The following is a 26,152-nucleotide window of genomic DNA, read 5'->3' on the forward strand; positions in this document are numbered from 1 at the left end:
TAGAATAGGAATCAGAAGTTGGACAAGATTAGAGTAAAGAATGAATGTAAATTCTCTTTATTATCGATTATTGATAAACTTATAATCAAATGATTTAGGGACAACAATGAACTGATCTTAATCCTCTAAAAATGTTGCATCAGAGAGATTAGTCAGTTACACTCCCCCAAATGCCCTGGTATGGCCGAGAGTGGGGTGGACCCTTTCCCTCTCGGAATGCTCTCACATGGCCACGCGTATATAGCCTCTGCCAGGGAAGTCCTACTCACTGCCTTCTCGTGGCGGGGGTTTTGTTTACGAAAATGAGAGGACGAAAAGCGAATGTCCGGAGTTGTAACCGGATCTCAAACCAATGGTGTACATGGGCTCCAGTATCCTGAGGGAACAAATGACGTATGAACCAATTGTTGGTCACCGGCTACCATGGGACTGCATCTCCTCACGATGCTCCATTGCCCCGTGGGTCAGACCTTTAGGTCCAAATCTCGGGGTGTGGCCCCCTAAGATAACCACCTGTTTCGGTTTTGGGCACTCGGGCAGTATCACAGCCCTCACACAGACAGAATGAAAATGACTTTTGTGTGGCGCATATATATTTGGTGCCTTCTTGTACCAATATTTATGTGTTCAAATAAAATAAAATAAATAAATGTAGTCAATTACACAGGGATTAGAGTTAGTGAGAATGGTAAGGACTTATCACAAATCATCCGGTGATCATCTACATTAATGTAGGCAAAAATATTAGAACAGAGAGATGAAATTATCAAGGTAAATACTACAGTCAAAGAAATGGCTATAGTATAAGTGATAGTAAGAAAGATGAGACACAAAGTATTATTCTATAAAAAAGGATTATTTCGAGTAATAAACTATATGGCCTAGTTAAGAACTTATGATGTGACAGAAAACAAAAAGTGAACGAGTTTAGACCACTCAGTTCAATACTGAAACATATTCAATCGCACAGATACCTAACAGGTAGTCTACATTTACCAATGTGGTTCAATTTAACGTTCACTGACTTGGATTGATGCCACAGCTTGATTTAATTTTCGATGACATAGTTCATAATCAGTCACAATAGAATAGATCTATCCACTGTTTTTCTTAAAATATTTGTAATTTATATTCCACAAATTCATTTTTTCTTAACTTATTACTAATCTTTTCTACTACTATTGACACCGTCACTACATCAGTTACTCTGTCATTTGTCTTGATAATTTAATCTCAATGTGTTAATGCAGTACGGGAACTTGAACCGACATTCATATATGTCAGTTGGATGAGAGTGCAAACTTATGGTTATCATTATTAACCTCAGCGATTATTGATTAGATTTTCGGCACATCAGTGAAGCATTTGTCAATGATACATTAAAACCATAAAAACCATTTTACAGTGTGTTCACTTCTTGTTAGCCGCTTAGAGCATTAGGAGGGGTAGAAATTAATTCATTTCGAGGTTCTCCAGTTATCGCCTATGAACATGTTCAGTATAGCATTGAAAGATATACTATAACAAAAATACAAAGAAATCTTGATGGAGTTTTGTTCTCGGAGCTGGATGGTTTGATCGTGGAGCTTTCATCGTTCTTCTGAACGACATCATCAGCATAAACTTCAAATAGAAGTGAGGCGTTCGAATTTGCGTTGATGATGTTGTTCGGAAGAACGATGAAAGCTCCACGACCAAACCATCCAGCTCCGAGAACAAAACTCCATTAAAATCGTCCACCTGAGCTGCAAATCTTTTCCGCCATCTCACAAACAAATCAAATATTAAGGCTTGAGATACACTGTAATAAGCAATATTCATCAACTAAATGGATAGAAAAATGACAGATAGTCTTAGATACAATGCTTCTGACGAACAATGAAGAGATCGCTAATAACTATTTTTTATTATTTTTTATTTAAACACATGAATATTGGCATAAGGAGGCACCAAATAGATATACACTACATAAATCATTTGATTTGTGTGAGAGATGGGATACCGCACGGTTGCCCAAACCGAAGCAGATGGTTTTCTTAGGATGACACACCCGAAACCTTCAACCTAAAGGTCTGATCCACAAGTCAGTGGAACATCGTAAGGAGATGCAGCCACATGGTAGCTAGTGAACAGCAATTGGTTCATACGCCATTTGTTATTTTAGAATACTGGATTTCATGTACACCATTGGTTTGGAATCAGGATATTTCAACTACCCTAGGTGGATTATAGATATCCACCAACTTGGTTTAAGCATCAGATATTCACTTTTCGTTCTCTCAATTCGGTAAATAACACCCCGTCACGAGAAGGTAATGAGTAGGACTTCCCTGTTAGTGGCTGAATGCGCGTGGCCACTTAAGAGCATTTGGTGAGGGAAAACTAACTCTCCCCACCCTCATCTGTACCAGGGCATTCGAAACCTGATAACCACAGACGGAATTTTTTTCATCTTATTTTTTAGAAATTGAATGTGTTTATCACAAATTTGATGTATCTATGTATATCATATGATAATGTCTGATTGCCTTTTTTTTTTCTCGAACCCATGTCAATTTATCTGGTTAATTATTCATCTGTTTATTTCAGACTATACATTACTAATATTCTACATGCAAACCTATGCATGATTTATATTCTTCCGTGATATATATATATATATATATATATATATATATATATCACCAACGACAATAACAGTCGTTTATTCAAACATATCGATTACTCTCCTTTTAGTTTACACTAACAGCTTGATAGATAAACAAATAACCGATAAAGTCATAGGTAAATTGTAAACATTTACACAAAGTCAATAAGAAAAAGAGGTATATTAAACATGACAACAACAACAACAAACAAACAAACAAACAAATGACATTGTTCATATTATAATAAACTGTATACCTCAAACACCCATTATCATTATTGATCTGATCAAAAAATGAAGTTCGACATTAGCTTTAATAATAAATGTCATATTGCTAAAGATTTAAGATGAAGAAACTATCTGTGCAGAATGAACTAAGGATTTAGGATTTAAAAAAAATGTAATAAATTCAATGAAATAAAAAGGATAATTTATACAGTCACTACTGACTGAGCTACTAAAAGGTTGTTCTGATACGGTCAAGGGTGGGGAGAGTCAGATATGCCTCTTGAAATACTCTCACATGGTCACGAGTACACAGCCTCTTCCAGGGAAGTCCTAATCACTAACTTCTCGAGGCGAAGATGTTGTTTATGAAATTTACAGGATGAAAAGAAAATGTCCAGTGCTTCAACTAGGTTGGTGGATATGGAGGATTCACCAAGGGGAGTTGGAAAACCCTAATTCCAAACCAATGATGTATATGAAATCCAGTATTCTGAAATAACAAATGGCGTATGAACCAATTGTTGGTCACTAGCTACCATGTGACTGCATCTCCTGACGTTATTTCACTGCCTTGCGGATCACAACTTTAGGTTGAAGGTTTTGGGTGTGTCGTCCTAAGAAAACCACCTGCTTCGGTTAGGGCACCCGTGCAGTAATCCATCCCTCACACAAATCAAACGATTTGTTCGGTGCATATGTATTCGGTGCCCGTTTGTACCAATATTTATGTGTTCAAATAAATAAAATCACTGAATGTAAATCAGGAACTTGATGGTTCGTCCAACATGAGAGTTTTTATTAGTTGACAAATAAATTCATAGTTATGCAACAATTTTAATTAAACATGTTGTAATAAAATGAGAGTTTACATATACATATTATTCAAAGGCTTGACTAGAGATGTGGAAGTCATCTACTTGATACCTTGTGAGGCCGTAGATTCCCACTGCTGAAGCGTTTCACACTGGGACGAAAAGGTTATTCGGTGTTTTTTTTTAACTTCTAACAGTTATCTAACTAAGGTCATCAGGTAATTTAAACTATGAGTTCAGTAACCTTTATCTTCTGAAATCTATTCTATTAGAAGTAGGAAATTAGTTTTTTGAGTTAATCTTCCAGTTCAGTGGCCTTAGTTCTATCAAATTGATTGAAACAGAGATATACATTTTGTTTTACTTAGAGAATGATCAAATTTGGATTATGATTATTATCAAAGTGATTGATGGCATGAAAAGTAGACACAGTTACAAACAAAATAGAAAATAAATACCCCAGTCCTAAACTATAACATCATAACACAACTAAATGAAAGTATTCAAATGAAGAATAAACAAGTTAAAACAATAAAGCTGTCAATAATAGTGAAATGATTAAACACTTATGAATCGGGTAAAACTTCTTTGCTACCTCTCAAATGGTATACTTTAATGTTAAATAACTAGTTCTGTACAATATAAGGTCTAAATTCAACAACACATAAGTTCTCAATAACAAGAATGTTAGAAAACGATTCATACAATGGACACTCTTTAGAATTGAGAAGTAATCGATCAATTAAATCAAATATATAAAACATTTCAATTCCGTTGAACATCTTGAACATCTCTTGTCTAAATAAACATAACAGTAAAAGATCAAATCAACTAGTGATTAAAGTCATTTTGATAATGGAAGTTCATTTCTTTTGAGTGTTCAACTAACACATAGATTCTTTAAAACATGTCCCTAATAATGCAACTTGTAAGTTTACAAATGCTAATTCTACCTTTATAAAACATGTTAAGACAATGTCAAATACTAAGTGGCCCGTTAGGAGTAATTCAAAGATACTGTGTATGTTCATACGAGTCATGTAAAAGTCTGGTTTAACTAAGTCGTAGTATAGTGTTAATCATGAGTCACTTTTAATGTATTATACGCTTACTTGGCCAGTCATCTAAATTGATTATTAAGTCATTCGATATAGTTTCTCAACTATATTTGTTACAGACTGGCCACAGTTTAAGTATCATGGAAAACCAGGAAGGATTGAACAGTTATTTAGTTTAGTATGGGACTCTTTAGAAGTGTACACTCAAAACCCCACGAAGTATCAAACTCATGATCTTCAATTCATAGACTGAAGGCTTCACAGTTAAAATCACTGAGTCAGCGTTTAATGTTACAATGCCAAATTTATACAGTTTGCGATACAACACGCGAGCGAGACTTATAGATCCTGGGTTTGAATCTCGAGAGGCGGGATCGCAAATGCGCACTACTGAGGAGTCCCACAGTAAAATGAAACGGCCGTCTAGTGGTTTCAGGTTTTTCATAGTGGTCTAGCTTCAAGTGACTCAACTATTAAATTTACAATAATATCCACACAAACCCTTCTGATATGAGTCAACATATGCTCACTAGTGCCTGGCTTCAACAGATATTTCCTGGAGTTCTAGTGAGAAGCAGTGACCAGTGGATGTCAACCAGATCTGTCATGAGTTAGTAACTCAATGAAGACAATGGTGAATGATGACTCAACTTCGTAGATTAGTTGAAATTAAACATTAACACCATTGGATAGCATCCGGATCAGTTGTTTATTGATTCGAATCTCGCGATGCGGTTCGTGGAGTCCCACAGTAGGACGATTTGCCCGTCCAGTCTTTCCAGGTCTATCTTCAATGAACTCATGATCTTAACTATTAAATTTAAAAAATAACATTATTTAACTAAACATCAACAATATCAAGAACACTTAAGGAGACCAACTATTTCATTAAGAACAGTAATATCATAGACTTACTAATATATGGAGAGATTGATGTAGTTGCCATGGATTCATTCAAACTATTGTACTATTATTATTATTATTATGATCTAACTTTACATGTATTTCTCAAATTCACAATTAATTCCATAGGAAATTTGAAATAATTTAAAACATGAATTGTATTAATGTTTTTTCAGGATGAACCACATAGGGAGGAAAAGAGAGAGGGAGAGAGTGTCAGAGAAAGGTTAAAACAAACAAAAGGAATTGAGTATAATCCATTACTGTTCAGAGGTCAAATCATTGAATGATTGTTATTTACATTTAACTATGTATTGACATTTGTACACTTTGCTTTGTTGTGATGATTCTTTTCAAAGAAATGGATTGGATAAAATGGAATAACCAATTTTGATTGGTTTATTTCTTCTTTTTTGTCTTTTCTTTCTTTTTTCTTTTAATTTTTTTTATTATTTTGATACAATGAGTTTAGATGGTAATTTATATTTTTCATTCTTTGTGTGTGTGTGTGTGTGCAGTGTTGTGTGCTCTCTATGATGAATAGTTTAACTTAAAGTTAAGAATATCATTGGGTCAATTAATACTGTAGTGAACAAAAACATAAATGGGGACAATCGAAGGTACTCGAACACAAAATTACAGAACATCTGGTGAGACTATCAATTTATGGACGACCTTTGAGCGATGGCAAAATGACCTAGACAGTGTCTACCTACTTGCTAGAGCTAAATAAGGGTTATAGAGTAGTTTGAAGAATAAGGATTATAATTTACACTTGATGGTTATGGTTAGGAATTAGATTTAAGGTTTTCATCACGAGCTGACATCAGCTATAATGCCAAGATCTTAGTTAGCCAAATGGGCGGAAAAATCCAAGACCTGTTATCTTATACGTGATTAGTCCGTCCATAAATTATAGTCTCGCCGAATATCTTAATAAAATCTGAGAACCATATAGTGAATACTTAATTTGCAAACTGTTAATCAGTCTTCTCAAAGTTGACTGTTTCTTCTACAAGATGTCAATCAATTGTCTTAGACTTCATTGTTTTTTCGTTTCTACACCAATCATTCTCTGTTCTCGTTCTTTTTCCTTCGATCTTCTTAACCTTCTGCTGCTAGACATTTCACTTCCGATTAGTGATACATACTACTTATATCTGTCAATATCAGTAGCACACACCACAATAAAAGTATTTACTTTTACTTTTTCTAAAAAATACTTTTAAGAAGTCAAGATGGATGAGTATTTTATTAACAAGGTCAATAGAATTTTAACGTGAATTGTCAGTACATACATGGTGTATACTACTTATGTTAATAGTATGTAACACCACCAATCGGAAGTGGAATGTTTGTTAAAGAAAGTTGAAAAAATTAAACTGAAAAGAAGAGGAAGAGATTGGAAGAATCATGAAGGATGTAAAGGACAAAAAACTACTATATGATTGGGCATTAAACAATAATTGGTTTTCTATAACTTACATCTCGTACACTACACATGTATACCATCTCTGCGAGGATGGGATGCATAACCCTAAATATACGTTGTAAACATCATCAGTCATGAATCTAATGATTTTTTTTCATAAATATCATTCATAAAACCATAGATATAAGGAATCCAATTATCCTTGTGTCGTTCAGGATTTATGACTTCATTTTCAAATGAAAAGTATTAAGTTTATATAGTGGAGCAGTTCAATATTTACTCATTTACACATTATACTCATTTATATAGTTGAATTCATGAGCCAATTAAAGCTAGATTATCATAGAAAATATGAAAGCAGTGGATGGCTGTTTCGTCTTAGTATGAGACACCTCATCAGGTCGTCTAGCTTCAATTGACTTATGAATTCAACAATAAATTTACTAAAATCTCTACAAACCCCCCCCTTCTGATAATAATACTCATTTTTATTGAGAACAAAAAAATTAATTGATTACTCTGATTTCATATGGAATATTTGATAATAAATTGCTGTAAATAATGTTAATATCAGAAGTTGAACTGTTGTCTAGCTCCATGATCTCATTCCTTATCAATATATACCCTTACAAGCCTATTAATCCAATATCCTAATGTCTCTCATAGAATATGATGATTTAAAACTGCAGAGGAGTAATGTTTAAAACATAGCTTTCAAGTAATAGGTTACATGTTCAAATCCTTATGCAACTAGATTAGTTTCTGATCAGTCAGATAATATCAGTTTCAACATACAATAATCTAATACAGAAAGCTCCATTTTTTGTAACTACTGTTAGTTAAGATAAAATTAGATCCGATATATGGGTCAAAAGATCTGCTAGTCAGTTCACATTTATCGGGTAATATTTTTGAAGGGATTTATGTAGTTTAATTACGGATGTTGTTACAGTCTGAAAAATGAAGAACTGGGATCAGTTCGTTAAGACTAACATCTAGGAACTATAAAACTCGTAAAAATTACTTGAATGTATATATAGTTATCTTATATACTCACTGGTAAGCGTTTTTTTAGCGAGTTAGTTTTCTACGGGATGGGGACGTTAACCCCATGCCCAACCCTCCTCCTTTACCCGGGCTTGGGACCGGCAGTAACTCTAGAAGAGCTACAGGCTCCTTCACGAGGAGTAACAGGCGTAAGTAAGTAAGTAAGTAAGTAAGTATATACTCACTAATCATTGGTTTTAAAACAGATTTTCAAAGGTCCTAATGGGTAGATATAATCATTGGAGACAATTTTATCAAAAGTGATGACATTGAATCAAGATCATTTCATACTGTATACTTTCTGAATTATAACATTTAGACTATTACAAATCAACTTAATGATCTTGAATATCCTGAATTCGATATGCTCTCACTATTGATGACTACTGTTACCGATAAAAAACAACAACAACAACAACAGTTTAATCTTCTATCTCCACAGGATACAATTAATCGATTGATTGAAAATCAAGTGTAGATTTTGTACAATGATTGACTGACAATAGAACTCTGTCACACTTTTTTTCTTCATTGTACCTTCTTGAGTACTCTTCTTTGCATGTACTAAATTCATCCATCTATGATTGGGCGTTATACGAATAACTTATGTTTTATTTGAAAAGAATCACCTAGGTAACACCAATCACAGGTTATGAGTGAATTAGTCACTCATATGAATATATGTAAATATGTTCAATAATATGATTCAGTTGTAATTTCGATTTTCTCTAATTTATTTATTTAAACACATGAACATCGGTATAAGGAGGCACCAAATAGATATACACCACATAAATCATCCAACGTTTCCGGGCGCCTAGACCAACGCAGGTAGTTTTCTTAGGAGGCCACATGAAGAGCCTTTGACCTAAAGGTGTGATCCACAAGGCAGTGGAGAAACGTCAGAAGGTGACCGACAGTTGGTTCGTACGCCAATTGTTTCTTCAGGATACTGGAGCTCATGTACACGATTGGTTTAGAATCAGAGTATTCTAACTCCCCTAGGTGAATCTCTCGTGTCCAACAACCTGGTTAAAGCGTCAGACATTAGCTTTTCGCCCTCTCAATTTGATAAACAACAGTAATGCCGCGAGAAGGTAGTGAGTAGGACTTCCCTGGCAGTGGTTTTATGCACGAGGCCATGTCAGAGCATTTGGAAAGGGAGAGATGACTCTCCCCGCCCTCGTCCGTACCAGGTCATTTGGAGTCTTTATCAATAATAGTATCATAATTTACTATTTAGTTAAAAACAAACTGTTGAAATGAAGAGAAACTTTTCTTCATCAAATTTAGATTTATAAATTTTAGTTATTTCAATTGACTACTTCATTTTAGACTAATTGGATCAATCATGAATAGGTGGGAAAGTTGATCAAAGTAAAGTTCCAATAACTAGTGTTTAAGTCCAACTAGATTAAAATGAAATAAGTTGGATGGATCCATGTAGATCCTATGATTCGGATATATGTCTTAAGTACGTAGTCATCGAAAAATTGATGTGGTATTGAAGTGATAGTTCTGCAGTCAATTTCTCATGTTGACAAAGAAATCATTTACAAAAATACATCAAGACACTTTACACTGCCCTAAATCACTAGATTTATTATGGAAGTAGCTTTATTTGTATTACGGATTATGTCTAGTTGAAGTAACATGGAGAACTAGTTCTATCATGATATTATTAGGTTTGAGAGGTATGATCTTCGGAATCTATAATATTGAAAATTAAACAATTATTCATCAATGACATCATAAGAAGGTTATGCCAATACACAAATATACCATCGATGATAAAATTTAATTTAGATTCGTAGATATAGACTGTCGTGAATTCTCAAAGTAATTCATTGGCTCTTAATTTTTAGTAATTACTTTGGTAATTGTCTAATTTAATAGTTGGATTCATGAGTCAATTGAAGCTCAACCACCATAGAAAATATGGGAGCACTGAACAACCAAATCGTCCTAGTATGGGATTCCTCAAAAGTGTACATCCACGACATTGCCCCCTGTGAGATTTGAACCCAAGACCTGTAAGTCTTGCGCACCAGAGCCTAACCATTAGACCACTGAGCTGTCTGGAATCCAACGGTGTTAATGTCTAACTTCAATTAATCCACGAAATTGCGCCACTGTACACCGTTGTCTTCAGTGAGTTGATATCTCACAACAGACCTGGTTGATATCCACTGGTCACTGCTTCGCACTAGAACTCCAGGAAATATCTGTTGAAGCCAGTCACTAGTGAGCATATGATGATTGTAATCAGAGAGGGTTTTTGTGGATATTATGGGAATTTAATACTCTAATTGATGGCAATTAGGGACTGAAATTACTATCCAGAAACAAAGATACTTAACTGTTATTAGAACATTTGTTTACTTTGATTAGAAATGTTTTCAATGTCTTAAATCAATAAATCATCTATTCCGTTCATTCTTCAATGAACCTCTTAAATTGTCATTCTAACTTAATTAACCAGTCAATCTATATGTATATTCACTTGGTATTGTTTACTTGAATCTTCACATTGATGTTTACGACTGCAATTGGTCAGTTTCTTGTTGGCATATGTGAATACGGTGCGTATTACCTCGATATTGCTTTAATTCATAAGCGTTCTAAGCAAGTAATTGTCTATCAGGACTCAGTAGGTAAGTGGATAACACGATAGCCTTTGAAGTGAACGATACTGGGTTTGAGTCCCAGAGTGAACATCAACTCTTAGATGTAGGTACATCCAGCTGACGAGTCCTAAATAGAACTAAACGCACATCTTGGATTCCACTACTAACCCCTATCTAAATATATATACATTCTCTATATTGCTAACATGATGCAAGTATATGTGGTTAGTGAAAGGAGGGGAATAACTATGAATGATTGGATGAATTCATCAGTTGGAAAAATGATTATTTCCTAATAGATTTTCTGTTATCATTATGATGGATAATTTGTAATTTTTTGGATTGAATATTGTATTCATACACACCTATACACATAGATATATAAATTACTATGATCTATGTGTAAACAATGAATATGGGAACAAGACATAATAGACATTACATTCTTTTTGTCTATATACTATTTATAATCATCATAATATGAATAGCTGAATGTCAATGTATATGGCGCGAATAGGCTTTCTACATAAAATACAAACGGATTGCAACCAGGTTAACATTGATAATGTAAGTTGACGTAATAAGGTAGATAGAAATGATGTAATTTGAAATGAATGAAATTGATTTATATTACTAGGTAACATTATAGTTAGGGATGAATCTATTCACAATAATGAATATCAAGATTCAATAGATGACAATCATTTAATTACAGTTTAAGGGTTGTTGAGATTGTTAAGTTTTTTTGATATTGAGATCATGAAACGATTGATGTTAGACCATCATTGAGAACTTGGAAGCACTGGACCGCCGTTTCGTCCTATTGCTAGACTCCTCAGCAGTGCGCATCCACGATCCCGCTCACGCGATTCGGACCCAGGGCCTTCAGTCTCGCGCGCGAACGCTTAACCTACTGGACCAGTAAGCCGGCATCCAATGGTGTTAACGTCTAACCTCAACCAATTCATGAAATTTCGCGACCATTTCCCATTGTACTGAGGTAAACACCTGTTTCTACCCGACACGGATTAGTTCCACTGGTCACGGCTTCTCACCAGAATTCCGAGAATTTTCTCACGAAGTTAGTCACTAGTGAGCTTACTTACTTACTTACTTACGCCTGTTACTCTCAATGGAGCATGGGCCGCTGACCAGCATTCTCCAACACATTCTGTACTGGGCCTTCTTTTCTAGTTCTATCCAATTCTTGTTCATTTTTCTCATGTCTATCTCCATTTCACGGCGTAATGTGTTCTTTGGTCTTCCTCTTTTCCTTTGGCCTGCGGGATTCCATGTGAGGGCTTGTCTTGTGGCGCAGTCACTAGTGAGCACATGGTAATTATCAGTTTAGGGGTCGTGGAGATTATTAAGTTTTTGATTGAGATCATGAACCGATTGATGTTAGGCCACCATTGAAAACAATTTCTGATGATTGGAAAATTTGTTTTTTAATTACATAATTATTGATTTTACACACATGAATGAGTATTGAAAAATATCAGAAGACGTTGTTTTGGATATTATAGTAATATTAATAGTTGAGATGATGAGTCAATTAAAGAGGTATTTCCTGGAGTTCCAGTGAGAAGCAGTAACCAGTGGATATCAACCGGGTCTGTTGTGAGATAATAACTCACTGATGACAATGGTGGATGGTATCGAAATTCCGTGACCTTTTTGAAGTTAGACATTAACACCCTTGGATACCGGCCGGATCAGTGGTCTAGAGGTTAACTGTTCTCGTGTGAGACCGATAGGTGATGGATTCGAATCTCGCGGGGTGCAGGATCGTGGATGCGCACTTCTGAGGAGTCCCATACTAGGACGAAACGACCGTTCGGTGTTTCCAGGTTTTCCATAGTGGTCTATCTTCAATTGACTCACTGAAAAACTGAAATAATACATACTATGATAAAGTTTCCTGTAATGAATTTTGATTTTAGTAAAGATCTGTAGTCAACATTAATGGATAATGTAAAGAATAACTAATTTATTCATGTTATTTGTATGTATTGTATACGCATATTTTATTGCCTATATCATGTGTATGTCATTCTATCGTTTACATAAACAATTAGAAAAGTAATTTATACGACAAAAATTGGGCGTCGAGGATAGAGAAGTGACTGAACTTTAAAATAACTCCAATGTTTCGTCCAGTAAACTTGTTTCGATTTCTTCAGGGTAGATTTATCGGAATCAAGACCATCAAATCAAGTCAATTCAAATCGAATCTATGCTGCGCTAATCCAATCATATTCAGATGTTGACTGGATTAGCACAGTATAGATTTGGTCTGATTTGATTGTTAGAAACGCTATACATTTGTTTGATGATCTTGATTCCGATTAGTCTACCCTGAAGAAGTCCAGGCAAGTTTGTTGGACGAAACGTTGGAATTATTTCTGAATTTCAATCGCTGAGATTATTTTAAATATAATTTTCACACATAAAATAAACTGGAAAAGTAATGTTTAAAGTTATAGTGACTTGTGAATTGTGATAAGTCTTCTAATTAAACTCTAGATTCTGTTACTAAGCTTTTCCAGTAACCCTCAGGCTAGATTCAACTCAGCGACTTGAACATGAGAGGCGCAAAATATAGAAGAAACGCTTTACTCTAAGGTTCGTTTATGTACAGAAAATCTAGGGTTTCTACAATATTTTACACGGCCTTGGGTTTCCGGAAAATAATGGAATGCTATTAAACATAATGGCAGTGTGGGTAATCATCAAATCAGAGATGCGACATGTGACTTGTCACTTTCTAGATGTTTCTGGCAAAACATCGAGTGAATAATGATTGAATAAGATGCTTCTCAGCGTTTCCAGAGCCTTTTACTGACATTTTTCGAGGAGTTTTCTGGATCTTTCCAACAAAATGAAAGTGATAACCGATTATTTCATTTCTCCTCTTCAGTTATGATTAAATATATCATACATTACATTGTTTTATTAAATGTATAATATTTTATTACGAATTATTCTGTTATCAGTTTGGGTTATATAAACAGTGTTTATCGTAACAATGACGAGTATCTTCGTCTGTTCTGTCGACAGATGTAAGATACAGATCTTTAATCAACTACTCAATGCGATGGAGAATAGTTGAACAAAGTGGAAGGAAAATGATACACTTAATGATTTTGACATGATAATATCTCAATCTTCTTACTTGTATATGATTGAGATCATGAGTCGATTGATGTTAGACCACTATTGAAAACTTGGAAGCACCAGACAGCCGTTTGATTCTAGTATAGGACTCCTCAGTAGTACGCATCCACGATCCCGTAAGCGGGATTCAAACTCAGGATCTTCAGTCTAACATTAAACGATCCATAATCTCAATCAAAAACTTAACAATCTCTACAATCCTATACTGATTATACTTGTATATGTATATATTACTAATTATATGACAGTTTTCAATCAATATTACAGTGTAAGCTGAGATATTTGCTCAACTGATCATGGGTTGATTAGCTTATTGTTGTAAACATACAACATATAAGGAATATACCTTTATGTGATCATGATAAACTGTAATAAAACTGATACTTCCTTAATTAGATCCTATTGATGAGATGAGGTCGGCGGCCTATGCTTCATTAGGAGTAACAGGCGTAAGTAAGTAAGTAAGATGAGATGAGGTATTTTTGTGTTTGTGGAAAAACAAATTGTATTTTGTAAATTGAATTAGGATTTACTATCACAGCATGATTTCTAATTAACAATTAACATTGATAGGATATCCACAAATCATAGTGATTGTATTTTAGGACATATTGTTTTCTGTAAGATGTAATGTCAGTTATAGGAAGAAGAACTTTAGAAAACAGAGAGAGAGAGAGCGATAGTGAACTTTATATTAACAGGTAATGATTTATAAAGACAATGGATGTGTCATAAAACTTGATCTAATCAAGTACAACCACAATACAGGGTTTCATAGGTGCTCTTCTTCAAAAAATTTACCAGTGTATAGAGATGGTGTTAATGAAAACGGTCACCGAATACATATGCGCCACACAAGCCACTTGATTTGAATGTGGGTTGTGATACTTCACGGGTACCCAGAACGAAGCATGTGGTTTTGTTCGGTGGCCAAACTCGGGAACTTCGACCTAAAGGCCTGGTCCGCAAGGTAGTGAAGCAACGCAAGGAGAAGCAGTCTCTTCGTAGCCGGTGACGAACAATAAATTCATATGCCACTTGTTTTCTCATGGTTCTGGGGCTCATGTGCAGCATTGGTTTGGAATTAGAATTATCCAACTCCCCTGGGTGGATCCTCCATATCCATCAACCTGGTTAAAATGTCGGACATCCGTTTTTTGTCCTTTCAATTTCGTAAACAACAGTGAGTAGGACCTCCCTGTGTACTCGTGGCAATGTGAGAGCATTTCGAGAGAGAGAGAGAGAGAGAGAGAGAGAGAGTGAGAGCTTACTCTCCTATCGTATCAGGGGATTTCGGTGTCGGTATCATTAACACTCTACCCAAACTCATCATCAGCCAACACCGTATTTTGGAAGATATCTCTTTCTTACTTTGTTTTTATTACAATTAGAGATAATGATTTGAGATATGAACTTGATCAATAATCATCATTTTATTTCATTTCTTATTACATTTTCGACATACCATTCAGTTCACAAGCTATAAAAATATTAAACGAGTACTAGATACCCTGTATGTTCGGTTTTAACTTTGTTATCTGTTGTTTGTATGATGTTGGGGACGTTAGATCCCCAGAACTCACTTGGGACGCATCAATAGCTGGCTTACTGATCTTTGGTCACCGAATCTTTGTTCTCGTTCTCAGATTAAGTGAACTCGCGATAGCTTCAACCCTAGCATATGATTCAAATGTTGGAAAACTGTAATATTCTTACGAATTCTGTCCAAATTAGGTCAATTATTCATTAAAATTGGTTTCAGAAGGAAAAACGAAGTATCATGGGTAAGATCTATTTAGTATTGATAATACAAAATTCATTTATTGTGTTTTCTTGAGAATCCATAGATTTTTTTTCTGGATCTTTGTACATTGTCTCTAATAACACCATGGATGAAGTAAGTCATCACCAGCTGGAGATTTATACACCCGACTATGAGTACTATTAATCTAGCCACTCTAATTACATAAAATAATTTATAATAATAAGTTTTGAAATTAGACTGTGTTGTCAAGGTGGATGACTTTCAGCCATGATGTCACAGGTTCGAATCCCACTCCATCTTCTTCACTTCGAGCAAAAGGGTAGTATTCCTAATCCTTACACAAAATGGTGTGGTACAAAGCTAAGTACACGAGATTTTTATCTGGCAGTGAGTTAATAGTAATAGTCATAATATCAATTATGAGAAAGAAGGATTGATTGAAGATCTGGTAACAACAGAATCTAAGGTGAGACCATAATTTCTGGAAGACCTTTTAGCAACGCCAGACTAACCTTGAGAGAGTCCACTTAATAACTAGAACTAAATGAGGGTTAGGGTTACGGTTAAGAATTAGATTTAGGGTTTTCATCACGAACTGACATCATTTATAATGTCCAAACTCTATTTATCCAAATGAATGAACAAATTTCGCGCCAAAATCTGAGACCTATTATCTTATAGTTGATTGGTTCATCCATAAATGATAGTCTCACCGAATCTAAATCATTTACCTTAATCAAGATAAGGATTTGTAATGATTATAAGTGATAAACGAAGACTATGTAATCTTCCTAATGCTTTTCAATAATCCTTCATTTTCCACAAATATCGATTAGTAAAATATTATACTTGTTGAAATCATGAGTCAATTGAAGCTCAACCACCATAGAAAATATGGAAGCACTGAACAACCAAATCGTCCTAGTATGGGATTCCTCAAAAGTGTACATCCACGACATTGCCCCCTGTGAGATTTGAACCCAAGACCTGTAAGTCTTGCGCACCAGAGCCTAACCATTAGACCACTGAGCTGTCTGGAATCCAACGGTGTTAATGTCTAACTTCAATTAATCCACGAAATTGCGCCACTGTACACCATTGTCTTTAATGAGCTGATGTCTCATAACAGACCTGGCTGAACTCCACTGGTAACGACTTCTCACTAGAACTCCAGGAAATATCTCTTGAAGTCAGTCACTAGTGAGCAGATGATTATTATCACAGTGGGTTTTGTAGAGATTTTTCGAAATTTCACAGATTGAAATCATGAGTCAATTGAAGATAGACCACCATCGCGAAATTCGAACCCAGAACCTATTGGTCTCGCTTAACCAACTGATTTCAGTAAGTGAAATTTCTAAAAATCTCCACAAAACCCATTTTGATAATTGTTACATTAGTTTATGAAATGGAACTAATTACGTAATGTATTTTGATGAATTGATTTCATATTACAAAAAGTCTAGAAAATGGAGAGACAAATTATTGATCAAACTGTTAATTAGATTACTTAGTATATATATAGAACAAAACAATTACACATATTATATGTCTGATATACAAATTAGAAAGTGTCAATTTACTTTAAGTGTTCTTATTACCTCACTTAGCAATGCAAATCTTTAACTATCTTTAAGTCAGTTCATTCATTATGTACTTCATTAGTATATTAAAGTACTTATTATAATTATATGATAAGGTAAAGTGATTTACTCAAAGTAACAATATTATTAATAATAATAGAATGTTTAATTTAAGAAGGTGAGACAGTGTATTTGTAAATCAGTCATTCAGTTACAATGTAGAACTAGGCACATATGTGCATCGGTTCAAGTTGCCATACCGCATTAGCACAGCAAGATAAACACCGGATTCATAGAAGTAGTCAATTCAATGATGGTAATATATAAAAGAAAGATTGCAATAAGGATATAGTACAGGAACAAAGAATAAGTTCGTAGAAAGAAAGATATGAAGCGATTTTAATCTCATAGTTTAAGGGAAGACAAAGAATGTATACACCTACGTTATTGTGATCGATTCTGAGCCATGTCAATCAGAGTTTACTTCTAAATAGAATCCACTATTTTTTACTAAACAAAAATCGTCATAAAGTTTGTTTAGTAGATGAAAACTAAAGAAGTAACCCCCCTGTCAACATTTTATATTCGAACACTAACTTTGCTTATGGAATCATTATTACTTACTATAATCAAATAGTGTATCTAACATGAAGGTTGACAGCTGAACTTTCGTTTTACGTTAGAATGAGAAATAGGATAAGATATCCAAGGGATATTGATTTTATATTCAGACACATAAATGACAGACATTCTAAATCTTAAATGGTATTGTGCCACGGATGTTCAAAGCCTGTTGGAATCATAAAACATTTAAGTAAGAGTTGGTATTCAGTGATTCACAAGTGCATCTTCCGTTATTTAGCGATATAGCATTAAAATCAAGCAATTTAATAAAGTCAAATCTTTCACCCTTATATGGTTAACTCAGTCGATTACGGTTTCTTATAAGAATGTTATTCAGCTTATTTTGAAGCTAATAGTTATTAATTAACAACATATTCTGTAAGCAATCTTTACATTTACAATATCGATAGTTATAATCAAGTGGTAATGAAGGGGTGACAAAATTAATCGGTATGGAATGACTCGGCTATGCAGGCGTGGTTACTCTATGTAGATTATTCCTCTTTGTATTACGCATACTGTTATATCATCATCTCAAATATGTTCGTCAAAGTACTGACTGTCACAATAGGTTGAGTCAGTACACAGAATTATGTGAATTCTACGTAATGTCTTATAGATTAGGTAGCCTTATCAAGGTAAATCTACAGTTTAGGGATTAGAGTTATTATTCTAGTGGCAGAAATAAATACATTTAACACCAACTTAGACCATAATTCTATAGTCTTACTTATATTCACCAAATATTTCAGTAGGCCTTATTGGTTGTCTAATTGGCATCGGGAGCAACTGAAATTAATCTACGAATACCAAATTCATATCAATCGAATCTCTTGGTAATAAGCATAGTAATCTGTTGAAAATTATTTGCCATAATGATCACAATGATCATTGACATGGAATCGAATATTTAAATAACTAAAATTTACGTCAGTAATACAAGTAGGCTAATAAATACTACGTATAAATTCTAACTTTTTTCTGTAGTTTGCCTCTACGTGATTGGGATATTTGTCAACACACTGAAATGAGTGATATGTATATATATAAAATGACATTCATTGATTTTCTTGTTCAATATTGTTAATAAAGAAGTAGGGGGATTAATTTCCTCTTACAATTGGATTGACTTTCACACTGTACTTTTTATTACAATTCGATAATCAATATACCGAAGTACAATGATGTAAATCATGGATTTCTTATGGTGAAAAATCAGTGAATTTGATTAGATTATTAACAGATTTGTATAATTATCATCTAACTGTCCACCACTCGACTAGCAAATTACAGGCATATATATGTAGTGGCATTGGGCCCTAACCACACAATCCTCAAAGATGAACGTGTGACACATGGCAAAATAGATGTTCAACATTTGACGCAGAGAAAAACCCAACGATAAAGAAGGCGGGAACATTGAATCGAATTAATTCGAGTTGATCCGATGGCATGGCTCGGCCTTGCAGGCGTGGTCACTGTTGAATATTACCTCATGTCTTTTACTCATATTAAATATATTGTGCAATCTCCAGCCTGAATGTATTCTCCATCATATATTGATAATTGTTACGATATGATGAGTCAGTATAGACAATAATGTGACTTCCGCATAAGATCTTATAGATTAGGCAGTTACATCATGACAAATGTACAATTTTAGGATTAGGTCTATTATTATAGCAGTACTAATGTCGAAGTAGACCATAATCCAACATATTTATATGTACTGTTATAGAGCAAGGATGAAAATTAACAAATATCTATCTACTGAATAGAATTGTAATAACAAAGTAAACAATTCAAATAATTGTTCTTTAAGGATTCAATTTAATTGCAGTGTTGATATACTACTATTGAATATAAAAAGGAGTTCAATAAGATTGGGACACGAAAACGGTACTCAGTACTATAATAAGTTAAATTTTAAAAAAATCATGTGCGAAATCTTTAAATCATTTAGAAATGAACTTGTAGTGTGCAGTCGAGTCGAGGTTGACTATGATCATCACTACAAGAAGATCGCGTACCAGAAAATCAGAAGGCGAATGAAGGTTGTAACTAGATTTATTCGTTGACGATCTCGTGGTATCGAAAGTATACCGAGATCATGCCAAAGGAAATACAAGTGGAATCAATGGGCGAACGTGCAAGCGTACAAGGCCATAGTCAATGGAAGAATAATGGAGGAATCATAGATGTCTTTAGTACAGTTAGACAAACAAGTACAGTAAAACAATCACTGGTACAATTGGTTATAATAATAATTGTTTCCAGTAAACCAATCGCGTTCTGTTGATAAGTTATGTAGCAATAACTTTTAACCTGGAATACTATTAGGAAAATAATCATTTTACTTAAGTAGATAAGAGAAGAAGTGAATTGATATCAGACTTATTGTATCTTCATCATACTTGTTACACCTTAAAGACAGTTTCAGTTAGAAATTCATATTAGCTGAAGAACCAATAAATACCGGAGAGCAATAGGAAACTGTTTTATTTTGATTACATCTCCTCAACAATGTATAATTACGACATATATGTGGTATCAGACACAATAGTTGGAAAAGTGTCAACTACTGGCTAATCACAAATAAAGAAGAAGCCACCTAGAATTCTCCAATTTTTGCTGGTTCTTCAAGTAATATTAATCTGTAATGGGAACTACATTAATATTCAGTAAATTTAGATAAATTATTTAACTAGACGGAAGAAGAACAAGTGCCACAGACAGACTGGAAAGAAGGATACTTCATCAAAATATAAAGCAAAGGAGATCTCAGCAAATGTGAGAACTATAGAGGCATCACACTGCCATCAGCAGCAGGAAAGGTTTAACAACAGAGTGTTGCTGAACCGGATCAATACTCAATTGATGCCCAACTTTGAGATCAACAGGCTGGATTCCGTGAGGATCGGTCGTGTACAGACCAAATTATCACAGCACGTATCAACGACGAACAATCAACTTCCTTGACAAGGAGAAAGCACTTGACAATGTGGAAAAGAAGACAATATGGAAACCTTTTCAACACTATGGAGAGAGTAGCTGAGAAGATCGTCAAAACTATGCGGGACTCATACGACGGACTACACTGCAAAGTCTTGAACAGAGGACAATTGATTGATACATTCTGAGTGAGGACCGGAGTCAGGCAAGGCTGTCTACTCTCTCACTATCTCTTCATTCTGGTGGTTGACTGAACTATGAAGATCTCCACATCTGAGAGGAAGCTCACAATACAATGAACAGCTTGCATGCAACTAGACGATTTGCACTTCACAGATCACATAGCTCTTCTATCTCATATACATCAACAAACACAAATGAAGACAACTAGTGTAGCAGCAGTCTCTGTATCCGTAGGCTTCAACATACACAAGGGAAAAGCAACATGCTCAAATACAACACACCGAACACCAACCAACCGAATCACAGTTTAAACCCGTAATCTAATGTTCATAAGTTCGGTACGTCAACCAGTAAACCTTTGTTCCACTACGATAATTTGGGAATTCTCACTTTCTAAATAGTTTATTATTAAAGGATGAGATTAACATAAATAAGAATAAGTTCTATGGTAAATATATAGATAATTAAGTGAGTTCTATCCCGTGTAGGGTCATTTCCAAACTATGCTAAGGAGTCCCTAACTGGAACGAAACAACTCTTTGGCATTCCTATATTATTATTTTTTATTATTACCTTAAGTGATGTCGGTCTGTTATTTAAACTATCAATACATCGGACAAATCTTCAAGATCCATCCAAATTGTAGGTTTGTTTGAGTTCCTATTTCATACTAAGTTAATTGTTACAAAAGCACTAAATCAATCGTTGATATTAATTTGTTACTAATCAACATTGAGTACTGAAGAGACTTCATAAGTAATACAAATTAGTTTTATATTGTTTACAAATACTTCAGAAATTGATCATTTACAAATAATATCAGATGGGTTTTGTGGATATTATAGTAATTTCAATGATTAAGATCATGAGTCAATTGAAGCTGGACCACCATGGAAAACCTGGAAGCACTGGACGGCCGTTTCGTCCTATTGTGTGGATGCACGCTCAGTGGTCTAGTGGTTAAGTGCTCGCGCGAGAAATCAGTAGGTCCTGGGTTCGAATCTCACAGGGGGAGAGGTCTTGGATGCGCACTGCTGAGGAGTCCCACAATAAGACGAAACGGCCGTCCAGTGCCTCCAGGTTTTCCATGGTAGTCTAGCTTCAACTGACTCATGATCTTAATCATTTAATTTACAAATAAGTTTCATTATTGATTGTAATTGGAATTGAGTTACAATTGAGCTGGTAATAAAAAGTACAAAACGTTTATTATGCAAAATCAAGATTCTGTTAGTATACAAATCTATTAGGGATACGGATAATAAAAGCTTATTCCTGTGACACTATAATTTATGGGAAAACCAATCAGGTATAAGATAACAGGTCTTGGATTTTCGCACGAAATTCACCCATCCATTTGGATAAATAGAGTTTTGGCATTCGATTTGATGTCAGTTCATGATGAAAACCCTAAATCTAAATTTTAACTTTAACCATCAATTGTAAATGAGTATTCTAACTAGTTTATAACCCTCATTTAGTCCTAATCAATAAGTGTTCACTCTCAAGATCACTTCAACGTTGCTCAAAGGTCGTCCATAAATTATATTCTCACCGACACGTCCGATCAGATGGTTTGCTATCATTCAGTGGGAAATATATCCCATTTATTTGTTATTGATATCTAGTTATTGGATAAACCATCATATTCATTCAATAGACTAATTCTAACTGTTTTACAATGGACAAACTTCTTTATTTCATCATTTTAGAAACAAGTCAATTGATTTCAAGTTTTCATTTATTGACTTGTATTTTGTCATGGTGACAAAGCTAAGAGTATATAAATAAATCAATCCATAAATGTATCTATTCAAGCATAGCACTACACCAGTATCCGACTATATCATATACAAGTACATTTACTTGTGTTTCTGTGTGTGTGTGTGTGTGAAGGAATAGACTAAAAACTGGATGAGACAAATATCATTATGATTGTGTTAATAAAAATTTAGTCAAGTATACACTAATTCTGATAGAATAATTGGTATTTATCTCTCATTATGACATTGGTTCGACTGTATCCTAGATCATTATTTCCGATAATATTTTTGGCACGGATGGCTGAGGAGTGGGAACTAGCACGAAATATAGGTCAAGGAGGACTTCTTACCAACCACTTTCAACCACCTGATATCTCAACATAGTGCATACATTGTCAAGTCATTTAAACTATTGACCACATAGTAATTTGACTGATTGACTTTAATCACCACTAAGGACTAGATAAACATGACATTAGTTACTAACCAGTGATGGATCAATGTAAATATTTCAGTGCTGCATGAGTTTGTTGAGCCTCGAATGCCTCAGTGATGATGTCTTAGACCGTAAAACTTGATTATGTGCAGTTTGAACCCAAAGTTATCATCAATGCTGTGTTGAATGATGAAATTAATAAGAAACAAGGCAATCAATAGATTGAGTGGTATAAGAATATCCATCTCTAGTGGAAAACTAAGTAAAAGAAACAAGCATCACAGAAGCAAGAATCAAGTGAAATATAACGATAACTTCAATATTTAAAGGAAGACAAGAGATGATTGCAACTGTGATATTAGCTTTGATCGATGTAGACCAGCATCTTCGACAAAAATTAAAGTATAAAGTAAGGATCTCCTAAATTGCATATTTAACATGTAAGATGTTGGTTGAAGGTAGTCAACAGGAAACCCTGGACCTAGGTTTCGTGCTACTTAACACTCGTCAGCAAAGTGTACCTGTAATCTTGAGGGAACTGTTTCTCCCTAACAGATTCTATCCTGTGTCACTCATCTTCATAGTTAGAGACGTTACCACCGGGCTATCTAAGCCAAGTCAAGTCACCTAAACTGGTGGCCACATTACAACTTGGTCGATAGGATTAGATCTGCACTACGAAAAACATGATATACATGACATTGATCATCACCCAATGATCAATCAATTGTAAACATTTAGCATGTTTCATGCGTTTAATTAGTATGAATGTACAGTGATTCACTTTTATTCATATTTGTAAGCTTTTTATTTTTAGCTAGTATTCATCAGAGATTGCTCTGAGTTGGAGTACTATGGTAAGCCAGAGAGCAATGGAATGTTGTTATATCTTCTCATAAGACACCTCAATAATATCTATTCATGAATGTAGGGACTTCACACTTCATAACTATTATGATATAATTAGGTTCCTGAGTCAGTAACATCGGTCAACATTCGATAACAGTCATTCAATGTCATCAGTGATGATTATATTCATGACATTTCAGTATTATATAACTACTAGCAACAGGAAATATGAATTTAAAAACCTATATGTTAACTTTAGCACCGTTGCTCCATAATACTAAGCTATATCCATATTCTTGAATATATCAGTGATTCATCCATGAATTTAGACCGTTAAAGTAAGCTTAAAAGTTTCAAGACGTCATAATTGAGTTAACCACATGATGAAAAACTTCTGTTAAAATTACTAGAGTAAACTATAAGTGTGTCATTTGGTTTACAAACTAACTTAGATACCGTAGTGAAAAGATTTTTAGAAAAATGGCGAGACTATAATTTGTGGACGAACCAATCAGATTTAAGATAACATTTTGGCGCGAAATTCATTCGTTTATTTGGCATTATAGCTAATGTCAGTTTGTGATAAAAACCCTAAATGTAATTCCAAACCTTAACGATCAAATGTGAATCATAATTCGAATTTCTCACACTGGTTTATAAGCGTCATTTGGTCCTAGTTATTAAGTGGACACTTTCAAGGTCAGTCTTGGGTCGCTCAAAGGTCGTTCATGAATTATAGTCTCATCATGCAACCGACAATGTCCCTACCATTTCAGCATTACTATACTGAATGAAACAATGAGTCAATGGTATTTAATCAGGAATGAAGCACTAAATACGTTAACATTCGATATAAAAAGCCTCGAAAGTCTATTGATAATCATAGCCCTAAATGTATTATAGCAACTCTCTTACAATCAGTTTTGATTATGCTTAAATTTTGGTTAAGCCCTTTCATGAACTCATTTAACATATAATGTTATTCGGATAGTAACAAGTCGCATGTTTTTTTAGTACGGTTATGATCACTATCTTGTGTAGTCTTGATCATATGTGACAGCCTACTCATATACTTCACTCTGACTACAATGTTGATAGCTTAAATGTCGCTCGATGTTTCATTCTTGTCCTTATGTATATATATGTACTCAAATCTTATTATTAGCCTTTGCTTTGCCTTGCTGCCTGCGCCTTATTTGATTTGACCATAAATTCGCCTTTGTATTCGCTTGTTCACATATATTTGACCTTTTCTGCTTCACATTCGTTCGATATACTTGTAGCTTTATGATCCGTACTATCCGCTATTAAAACTGTAGTCGATTATGAAAGGTAATTGATGATGAACAAAGATTAAGGCTACTATAATCTACATTCTAACAAACAATTAATACATATTATTATCAGAATGAGTTTTGTGGAGATTTTTAGAAATTTCACTGGTTGAAATCATGAGTCAATTGAAGCTAGACCACCATGGAAACCCTTGAAGCACTGGACGGCCATTTCGTCCTGGTATGGGACTCCTCAGCAGTGCGCATCCACGATCCCGCGCCCCGCGGGATTCGAACCCAGGACCTAATACATATTAATCCAATAAACAAAAGATGAGTTGAATAGTGATTAGCTGATGGTGGAATCCAATTCAATGTACATTTCATCTTATTTAGGATTCATATCAAGTGAATAATCATAACTTACTTTTACATTTCAACTTTTCATTTGATTTAATTTTGAATGAATTTATCCAATGAATAAAGAATATAGATTTCCATATAGGCATGATTTAAGATTAATTATAAATGATTACAATTATTATGTATCCATATAAGTAGCAGATATGAAGCGGTTGAATAACAACTGGAAGAAACTGGAAAGGATCGCCCAGGACAGGATTAGATGGAGAATGCTGGTGAATGGCCTATGCTCCTTCACGAGGAGTAACAGGCGTAAGCAATTGAGTAAGTAACCCAAATAGATAAAGGTATAATCATGTAATTGATATTGTACTACTACTATTAATCAATGATGTAAAATGTGTTAATGATTCATTCTATAAACTTGAT

General features: G+C 34.5%; 1 protein-coding gene across 1 annotated transcript in view; it reads right to left on the bottom strand.

The window, feature by feature from the left end:
* The window catches only part of RASAL2_2 (Ras GTPase-activating protein nGAP), a 111,861-nt gene extending 92,227 nt beyond the window's left edge, over positions 1–19,634 (bottom strand). Inside the window, exon 1 of the mRNA XM_051212654.1 lies at positions 5,661–19,634. Coding sequence (XP_051072844.1) covers positions 5,661–5,691 — 31 coding nt within the window. The 5' untranslated portion in view covers positions 5,692–19,634. The remainder of the gene's footprint in view (positions 1–5,660) is intronic.
* Positions 19,635–26,152: the final 6,518 nt, after the last annotated feature.

This window comes from Schistosoma haematobium, chromosome ZW (assembly GCF_000699445.3).
Source record: "Schistosoma haematobium chromosome ZW, whole genome shotgun sequence".
Taxonomy (NCBI): Eukaryota; Metazoa; Platyhelminthes; class Trematoda; order Strigeidida; family Schistosomatidae; genus Schistosoma; species Schistosoma haematobium.